At 35.7% G+C, this 10,623-nt stretch overlaps 1 protein-coding gene across 1 annotated transcript in view; it reads right to left on the bottom strand.

Moving 5' to 3' along the window:
* Nucleotides 1-440: 440 nt before the first annotated feature.
* LOC104493550 (A disintegrin and metalloproteinase with thrombospondin motifs 20-like) overlaps nucleotides 441-10,623 on the bottom strand; it is a gene marked incomplete at both ends in the record, with an annotated part of 42,512 nt that continues 32,329 nt past the window's right edge. Inside the window, 11 exons of the mRNA XM_010136260.1 lie at nucleotides 441-617; nucleotides 1,963-2,124; nucleotides 2,437-2,727; nucleotides 2,939-3,103; nucleotides 3,547-3,654; nucleotides 4,920-5,042; nucleotides 6,737-6,901; nucleotides 7,606-7,770; nucleotides 8,289-8,499; nucleotides 9,179-9,305; nucleotides 10,502-10,623. The exon at nucleotides 10,502-10,623 is cut by the window's right edge and continues 6 nt beyond it. Coding sequence (XP_010134562.1) covers nucleotides 441-617; nucleotides 1,963-2,124; nucleotides 2,437-2,727; nucleotides 2,939-3,103; nucleotides 3,547-3,654; nucleotides 4,920-5,042; nucleotides 6,737-6,901; nucleotides 7,606-7,770; nucleotides 8,289-8,499; nucleotides 9,179-9,305; nucleotides 10,502-10,623 — 1,816 coding nt within the window. The remainder of the gene's footprint in view (nucleotides 618-1,962; nucleotides 2,125-2,436; nucleotides 2,728-2,938; nucleotides 3,104-3,546; nucleotides 3,655-4,919; nucleotides 5,043-6,736; nucleotides 6,902-7,605; nucleotides 7,771-8,288; nucleotides 8,500-9,178; nucleotides 9,306-10,501) is intronic.

Raw genomic sequence — 10,623 nt, forward strand, 5'->3', positions numbered from 1 at the left:
TGTGAGTTATTTTATACTTAAATATTCTATTAGAAAGAAAGTTCTATGTACTAAAGGGTGGGTTTTTTTTACAAATATAAATATGTAGGTAATACTACAGTATAAATTACAGCATATACTTTTAAATTTAAACATAGATTAAATCATAACCCTTCAAACAGAACAACCTATTAAGTTTTGCTATCGGCTCTGATGATATCTGGTAATTTTCAAAATTGAGTCTACAATGTTTTATAGAGCACAATACTGTTCCCACTGAAGTAAATGGCTGTTTCCCATTTAATTTGATAACTGCAGGAACAATTGCTTAATAAAACTACATAGACTTTATTCCACATGTATTATTTCACCATTATCAAATAAAATAATTTTTTAAAGGCATGGGGAAATAGTGACAGAAAGAACAAGAAAGTGAAAAATATTAGTGAATGCTATCGTACCGATTTCCACGGTCCCCGATGCCATGAAACATCACCAGGGCAAGAATGCACATTACATTGTGCCATATTAGGTGGCTTGTCTAGAATTTCACAGTTTTGATCACCCAACATTTGACCAGTAGGAAGCTGACAAATCACCAGTCTTGTCTTTATCCCATCTCCACAAGTTTGAGTACACTGAAATACAGAATTTTATATGCAATATTTTTAAGAGAGTCATCACATACCATTAAGCCAAAAAGATATACCAATAATCAGCAAATATTATGTACTATGTCTGTTTTCATATTACCTGGACACTCAATTCAAGAATAAGGACTTACAGTCCAATCTCATATCATGAAAAACAATTCTCTCAACAAGACATTTACCAAACTACATCTCAGTTACAGAAAATCTACTTTAACAAGAAGTAACCTATGAGAATAAATACATGCGAGAGTAAATGTTCAAATATATCCCTCTTTGAGGGGGAAAATACGGAAATCGGTCCCGAAAATAATTTTCCCTGCCACAAAAAACTCAGTCACTGGGCACACTTTCTCGTTGTCTAACTTAGTCTGAATAAGTATAAAATACTTATAGGATCTGTTTTCTGTGTTTCAGTTTCCCTCTAATTCTGCAATACTAGACAAAAATACTAATTCTCATTTCTAATGAGCTGTTAAAACCAATCTGATCAACAGTGAGCATTTTCCAATAGTTTATAGCTTTTTTTCTGTATTTCAGAGGATTCTAAATAAGACAAAACCTGCAGCATCTGCATTAACTAGATCAAGTCTGCAGCTATGAACAGAAAAATCATGATGCTTAGACTGGCCTTGAGAACTAAATACCTACATCTGATCAAAATGAGGGAAAAAAAACCAAAAAAAAAGAAAGTCACTCAAACAATTTTGCTTTTCCCAACTCTAGATATTGATGCCAAACCAACCAGCTTTAACTCTTTCTGTTAGAGCAGGAGTGTGTGGTCAAGATATTACATTACATGGCATAGAGAAACTGTTCTTTGTCCAATAACATATGTTTCATCAAAACATTCTAATCCAGGCACCCACTTTAGATGCATGATCCAATCCTATCTTCATACTTCTGATTTGCAACTACAACCCAGTAAATACTACTACTTGCGGTTACTCTAGTCAGTACCTATGAAATTCAAGTAAAGTTTCTTTATAGCTCCTTGTCCACATTTTTTCTTAGACTAGCCATTATACTGAGGTTTTTCTGCATGCAATTCATCTTTTTGTAACAAAGTAATTTTGTATGTCTCAAGATTCAAGACACTACTGCAACACTCATGTTTTACATCCTTAGCCTCACAGAATAGGATGTATACTGACACTACAGTTCTGTACTTGATAAAATAACAAAGTTGAGATAAACATGTTGAAATTCTTTCTTTAAAAATAAGTAAAAAAAAAAAATCACGTTCAGATCCATTCACAGTCAAATAATTATGCCACTATTTCTAAGCTAATGTGGTAAATAATGTTTCCCTTGGAAAGTGAAATGATCTTACTTCTCCCCAGTTCCCATAGTTCCATCGAGGGCAGGGTCCAGAATCACAGTGTCTTGACTCTGGAGGTTTTGTGGCCTCATCACAATAACTAGCACTTCTTCCTTCCTCATCTTGACATACTACAACTCGACGGTGAAATCCACCTGCACAAGTACTAGAGCACTACCAAAACATGTAAACATACGTATCACCATTGCATAATCAGTAGAATGTAGAATATGTTGGGTAAAATAACTTAAAATTATTATTTTTTAATATTAACTTTCAAAACCGAAATTTGCAAATAAAAATTACTGCTATGTAGACTTATTTAAGTTGAAATTGCAGAAAAATTAGTTTGAATTTAATCTATTAATAATAACTTTTTAAAATAAATGTGCTTCTCTTGACTAAATTTGTTCTGCAATAACATTTCTAGAAATGTTAGCACACACGCGAGAGAACAATTTAATATATTTTAAAAAAAATTCTTACTGCTCCCCAGGGTCCAGTTCTCCACTGAAATCCTCCCACAGAGGGACGGTTCCACTGGTTTATATTGTCTTGTGGATGGTGTATTGGAAGGTAACCTATTTCTGGAAAATGGCTTGGATGGTCACGTATTTTCGGAATATGACGATAAGCTGGTGGACACGGTGGCATGTTACATTCTTGTTCTTTGGAAGGTCGGCTTTCGGGATCACAGTAATTCTCGTTGATTTGTTGATGATAGTTGACACAGATAACTTGTCTTGTTACTATTCCTCTATCACACGTAACTGTGCACTGACCAAAAATTAACCCAACATTTGTGACAGAACATTGATAGTTAATAACCAAAGACATTTCTATTTACTTTTGACAATAAGAAACATATACTTCATTTTTTGAAGGAATGCAATTTCAATTGTACTTGCACGGGGTATGAAGTCCCAATTTCTAACCAGAGTCTTTGGCCAATAACCTATATAGACACATTAAAAATTACAATACTTACAGGGGACCAATTTCCAACTTGCCATTCCCCACATGGGCTAAAGCAGCTTGAAACTTCAGCTGGTCGTGGTAAATGAGCACAGAAAGATTCATCTGCTATTCCTCCATGAGCATCTCTACAACTCACATAGCGAGCACGATCACCCTTCCCACAGGATGCAGAGCACTGTCAGAGAACAATCCAAGCTCATCAGTCTTTAGGAGACCAAAATAAGATCACGTACCCATCTAAAATACTAATGTAGCTTAGTATCAGCTTGACTTTAGAATTAATCACTGAGAACCATATTTCTATCTCACACTGACAGAGCCATAGATTCAGGAAAAGAAAGTGAAATATTGCTGAATGGTTTAGGACTTCAGAACTCCCACTGGCTTGGAACTGAATTGCATGGCCTCGATTCTTGAGAAGCAATTCAGCATATTGAAACAGGTAGCATTTCAGATATATCATGGAATCATTATACAGTTGCAAAGGCAATATTTTTATTTGAAATTTATCTCAAGCAGATTTCAGTCTGAAAAATATATTAATGAAAGCTTTATGGTAAAACAGGTGAAGGAATGGAGGACTACTGTGCAAAATATTACCACTATTATATTACATACTGGGGTCCATGATCCATATCTCCATTGTGTCACCTTCCCCACATGAACTAGAGGAAGCGATGTAGTCCATAGTTTTGCAGTTTCTGGACAAGAGGACAATTCACATTCCTGTGGCGGTAAGACAAAAAAGGTTTCAAAATATACATTTTGTAAGAGCCAGATGAAAAGCAAGTGTCTCCCACAGAGATGTCTCCCCCACCACTACACTAAGTCATCATTAAATAACAAGTAAATAGCATTTTCTAACTTTTCACTAGTCTTATTCAAAGGCTTTTCATTGCATTGTTTTCGTTTGTTTCAAATTGAGAGGGAAAGAAAAATTTTTTGTTAAAAATTTATTAGTAATAACAAATAATATTTGCACTTTGAGAAAGAACTGTGTTGGGCACCCTGCTGGAGTCAAAAGGCATAGGTATTACTATGTCCTGGTTCATAACCACATGCAGTACAGAATAACTGAGTAAAGATCGTGGCTGTCATGTCCTGTCCTTTACACCTTCAGGTACTGAGAACACAAATTGTCCAGTTTCAACTGCAAAATACAAAGCATACTCAAACTCAGTGTTTTCACATGTAAGTGGAAATAAATGTATACCAATTATTTGGCTTTTATATTTTGAGATCTTATTCAAGAAGCCATCAGAGGGCTGGTAACTTGTGCCTGGTTTATTCTGGTCCATAGAATCCTTTTTTCCCCCCTCTTCCTGAGGCAAGAAGCAAGTATTCCCTCAAGGAGGTATGTGGTTACCAGCTTAGCTGAATATAAATGGAGATGTCTCAATCTGGTGGCCAGATGAACATAATAATATGTACCACCTACGACACCAATTGCTTTTAGTTTTACCCCGGCTGTGTTAAAAACATCTCTTCTGAAAAATGATAGATTTAAATTCAGGGAAGAGACTAAGTAAACTGAGACAAGAAAAGGAAAAGAACCATATTAACTCCATATAGAATCATAATTCATGCCTACGCAGTTTTCAAGTAACCATCTCATTCTTTTAAAAACTATATACAAGCAGAACTTTAGAGAATACAAAGCCAGTCAGGTGCGTATTATTATGCAATATGGCAAGCAGTCTCCTTATAATATTCTATATATTGGAGCTGCCCCCTGCCTGCCTCCAAATAAAGGCCTTTGGACACCTTCAATCACATACCAAATTTTCAAATCTCCAATCTCCAAATTACTCTTCTTAATTCCCTAGGCCAAATCTGAAGTTCCAGCAAAAAAGCATCTAGTTTTAGGTGGGTTTTTTTCCCTCATTGTAGAACTCATTTCCTAAAAGTTCCCTCGAAGAGTTGGGAGACATCACTTATTTAGATGCTTTTAATAAAAAGGACAATCAACTGAAAGGTATTTTTTAATTTACCTGGTTATCTCTAGGACGAGTAGCAGCATTACATTCCCTGTCATCATCCAAAATTACTTTGTAATTCCCAATAACACATCTGACTGCACGTATCTGGTATCCACGTCCGCATGTCACAGCACACTGTTAAAGTCAATTTCACACAATTGAAATAACACTATTTCTAATAAAAAATTAATTTTCAAATTACATTTTCTATTTTAAAACTTCTTCTAGAATGAATAGGAATGACTAGTGCCAGGGAAGGTTTAGATTGGATATTGGGAAAAATTTCTTCACCAAAAGGGCTACTAGGTTAATGGTTGGACTTGATGATTTTAAAGGTCTTTTCCGAAGTAAATGACTATGATTCTATGTTAACTCTTTTCATGGCAGACCATCTGGTGTTTAGTGTCCATAATACACCAATATTTTGGCTATTGCTGAATAGTGCTTATACCGCCCCCTGCAGTGAGTAGGCTGGAGGTGGACAGAAGATCAGGTGGGAACACAGCCAGGACAGCTGACCTGAATTGATCAAACGGACAATCCATGCTAGGTAATGTCACGCTCAGCAATAAAAACTGAGTGTGCTCCCTATTTCCTCTACCCCAAAGAGGGCACCTAAAATGTTAGACAGCTAAAAATATTATTACATAAATCCCATCCTGTAAATCTTGTGTTTCAGGCACAAACACTAGTAAAAGCCGAGGTCGTGAATAGCTATCACTGGATGGCACAGTGGAAAAACTGCAAGGGAAAGCTCTGATCCAGTGATAGATATGGAGTGGCAAATTGCTTGTACAAGCTGGTCCAGCAAGGCTATACACACCGATTTTTCATTCAGAAGAATTATATCATGGGACTGAATTATTTTTTATTTCATTTTTGCATTTAGCTTGTAGGAATAGAAAGCCAGCACCTTGTGATCAAAAGTTATTCAAAAGGAGTTCAACACTATGTTAGACAACAGTATGGTTATATCTAACGTGAAAAAGTATTACGTGAGAAAAGTTTTATACAAAAGAAATGTTTAAGTTAAAACTTAAGTTAAACATTTAATTTCCAAAGGTATATTTATTTTAAATTTTACTAACAGCTTGTATGTAAAAAAAAAAAAAACAGCTGCTCTTCAGTTACGAATTTTCACTAATATCCGACAAACAGTGAATAAGTCAACACTTCTGTCGGTTTGAGTAACCCGATCTTATGAAAGCTCCATGAAACTGAGTGGCCTAATTTTTAATTAATTCTCATCTATCTGGTGACAGGAGTTTCCTTCGCAAATTAATTCACTTTTTTTCTAGAATTTTGAAGCTGCTCTGGTATACCTTAGCTGAGCATCATTACACACAGGAACATATTTTTCAACAGCACTTTCACATAAAGAAATAGCAGACCTTTTATCACCGAAGGTCAAAACAAAACATAACAACGAAATACTAAGTCTTTTGCCTACTATTATTAGTATTTACACTTCTGTGATGTTAAAGCTACCACTTAAATACACCAACACACCTATAAATATTTGCTCTTTTACCTGTCTTATTCACTTGAATGGTTTGCTATCTACATTTCATTATTCTGAAGATGTAACACATTCATGTGTAAAAGCATCTTTGATATTAAGGTTCAGGGTCAATGACTATTTTAGGCATTTAACTTATATGTGGGTGTTTCTAAATTACAAGTTAGACAGCCAATAGGAGCAAAACCCATGAGAATTAATTCAACAATAGTAACTGCTAAAGATCCAATTAAAAGGTTTAAAAGGGATTGGTTTGTGATCATTCAGTCTGAACTAGAAAACAAGAAGCCAGGAATCCTTATGTACTCACTGATCCCCAAGGCCCTACTTCCCAAGATGCACATTCATGAAGTTCACATGATGTTATTGATTCTGGTCTATCATCTGGATTACAGAAATCATCTCTCAGTTGTTCATCATTAAGTTGGCACCTTACTTGGCGATGCTTCATTCCTTTGCCACATGTCACAGGACACTGCAAAATTATTAGTCAGTTTGCAAAGACATGAATCTGCATTAATGACTTCACTTCCTTTTAGCAATCCATTAAATCCATTAAAGATCACATAATTAACAATATTCCATGATTGTAAGTAGTCCAATAAAACTAGTTCTTTTTTGAGCTCTCTGTAATCCTGTAAACATCAGCCCAAAATGCTAATACAAATGAATCACTATCTAAAGGTACAAAAATACGAGAAGATCATACAGATCATTTATTTTCATTAGAATAAAGAACACTTGTTTAAAATACAAGTGCACATATCCAGCTTTCACAGGAAAAATGTTTAAACTCTCCATGTTTTTTTTTTTTATACCTATATAATCTTTATAACAAAATGGATAGAATTCTGTTCTTCCATTGGCTGGATGGTTCTCATTCCTTCACAGAATAGGAAGGTATGCATATTGCTGTATATAGATTTACTTTAAGTATCTTCACTACCTTATTTTAATGTAACAAAATTACAGAGAAAAATAAAGTCTGTGTTTTTCGAAAGTTCTCACACCATTTGTACATCTGGGATGCCTATCAGCCAAATCCTAGGACTTCAGAATTTTTTTTTTTATCATCTGCCCCAAAATAGCCAGAATACAAAAAACAAGCACTTAAAGCAGCTTATTTTAATAATCAATGACCAGGGCCAAAAGCATGTTAAGTATTACACGGTTCATTACCTCGCTCCACTCACTAACAGACCAGCTTGGACATAAGAATTCATTGCAACTCTGTGTTACAACTCTTGGAAGCTCCTGGCATTCTCTGTCAGGAAGATGACGACGTAAATTGTTCATACAAAAAGCTTCTCTGGTTCTGACACCTCTTTCACAGCTCCTGGAACACTGGGGTGTATAGACAATATTATGAAACAGAAAACAACATGATAAAAACAGGTCAAAATACATAATCAGTCTTAAAGTGAAAGATTAATGATTGTGTTAGACAAATGTGTCCTACATTTAATCCACAGACCTCTAATATGTTCATGTAAGATAAATTTGGCACTTTAAGTCGTTCCAACACTTTAATGAAAATTAAAGCTGAAATTGAATTTATTCCTTTTCTCCAAAATACTCTCAGAACTAAATTACTAAGACCGTAAATAAAATATAGATCTTTAATCACCAGATCTTCTCCGCTGACTTCCAAAACCAACCTGCAAGCGATTTAGCTAGTTTAAGAAAATATAGGAAGTTAATGAAATATAAAGATTTGTAGTAGCTCCTCTGCAACTATGCATTTGTCAAACATTATTTTCTCTTAGTTAAACTAGACCAATTTATCTGGAAATAAAAATTTTACATGAACACTAACCAGAAATATACTGTACAAATATAATAATAATGTTTTGAAAGTGTACCTCTGACCATTCTGTGTAGTGCCAACTTGCTAACATACAGTCACCATGGCAGGGCTCTCTGGTTGGTGGTTTCTGCTGATCAGCACAGTATTTATTATCCACTGGAGCACTGAGTCCTTTTGAAACAGAGTACTTCATGCAGTGCATCTCTATAGACCGATATCCCGGGCCACACTTTGACGTGCAGTCACTTTTGCCAACATTGTGCCACCTAGAAGGATAAACTGTTATAGAAAGCTAACTATGTTTTAAAAAATAGAACCATAGTGAATAAAGCAGTCAAAATGTACCAGGAATTGTCATGTAAATACAGATATGCATTTTAGGGAACAGATAAACTGTAAAATCTACCTCATGACTAGAATTTTCAAAAGCAATATAGAAGATTTTGACTCAGGCTTAAAAACATCTTTCTAAATTCAAAGGATCTTTTGTCTTAATCTCCTAGGTGACTTTGAAAAATGCAAGCTATAATTCTAACTGCTCATCTCCTGAACACTTCAGCATGGGCTTTCTTGGAGCACGAAAACACCAAGTCTGTTTCAAATTAGTTCCAGTTGTGGGTATAATTCAGCTGAAAAATGTATTCTGCCCAACAATACATGTTTTTGCTCCAGTATACATAGAACAGATTGACAAACCTAACAAAAGACATTGCACTTTACCAATATAAATTAGAGACGTATACTAGTTCTACTTAAATTCAGAGGTGTAAACAAATCGATTATACCAATTGATCTGAGGAAAGGAAGGAGTGACAGAAGGGATGAGAGAAGTAGAGGGGGGTAGAGGGGCAGAGGATAAAGCAATCTGAATTACATTTTTTCAACCTCCATCATCAAAAATATGTAAGACCACAACAGCTCCATCAGTTAGGAACCTCTTCTCACCTTAATTCACATTCTGTATTACAGTCCTCAAAGACATCTGGTACAGTGGGTATAAGTTCACATCTTTGATCAGAAACTACCACATGATCACTTTTACGTATGCACGTAACTCTTCTTCTTCGAATACCTTGAAAAGGAATCAAGTAACTGAATAAAGGGCTAAAATAAGAATGCCTTTTTACACTAATGGATTCCATTCACCATTGACGAATTTAACTGAAATACCATGTTAACACTAACCATTTTATACAGCCGATTCTGCACAACCATGCTGTTTTGTGCAGCTGACTACATTCCAGGTGGAGGAAAACCCTGTTCCAGCCACGCCTGCCACCTCCCAGCTGTACTACTGCGGTCTCATGAGGACATCCAACTCCAAAAATGCAACAGTCCATTTACTCATCAGGCCAAGTATTTCAAATGCAGCTTGTCTGTCCTTTGCTAATTACTAATTTTTTGCACCACCATGTTAACTTAGAGGTTGTGATCCTTTTCTTTAAGGAAGCAGAAGATTTGATCACAGGGTACCTAAAAGATCTGGAGTACTGGGAAAAGTACCACAGCTGACAGATGCTCTGCTGCTCTAGCACGTGCGCGTATCTACAGTCTGACTCAAAACCAGGTGAAACTCACCATCACACATCTACAGCTAAACTATCTATCAAAAATTCTGTGTATGTACACTTTATGTATACACTTCATACATATTGCTGGTTTATTTCTACGTTGGAATGGTCTATTGAATAAAAGTTAAAAATTGTAAAGCAGGTCTTTAAATAGCTTCACCCCATGTAGCAGATAACAAAAAAAGACAAATATATACATATATGAAAGATACTAGACAAATCTGTGACCATCTGGAAACAGGATAACGGAAGCCTAATTCCTATTGCTTTCTAAGAGTGCATTAGACTTCATTGAACTTTTTACTTTTATAAAGCACTCCTATGGCTACAAAGGAACACAAACGTAGCTTTGAACATAGATTTGCATTGCATAAACACTGACAATAGCAAAACAAAACCAGAAGCCATTCTGCCCCTAAAGGTGCTGTGCACCTAAATTCTACTGAGACTGCCAAACAAGAAATAACCCCAACAAGTACAACCATCGCTATCCTTTCGCTCCTAGGACTATTTTTCTACCTCCGCCTTGCATATTATTCAACAATCACACTTCCACCGAACTCCACTAACCATATAAAACGATGGCACATCAACAAACCAACCACCCCCCAGGAATGAAAAATCTGAATACTTAAGACTAGTCCCTTCCTAAATATCATTAGGCCATTGGTTCTGGTGACAACAGAATTCCCAGTACCTTGACACATCCTGCTGCAGTCTTGCCAGGGTCCATAAGGATCCCACGTAAACAGATCATTTTCGTCTTCTATTGGGACATTGAATGAATAACGCACATCAGGGTTGTACAAATTCCCTACA

This window comes from Buceros rhinoceros, unplaced genomic scaffold, assembly GCF_000710305.1.
Source record: "Buceros rhinoceros silvestris isolate BGI_N320 unplaced genomic scaffold, ASM71030v1 scaffold4415, whole genome shotgun sequence".
Lineage (NCBI taxonomy): Eukaryota > Metazoa > Chordata > Aves > Bucerotiformes > Bucerotidae > Buceros > Buceros rhinoceros.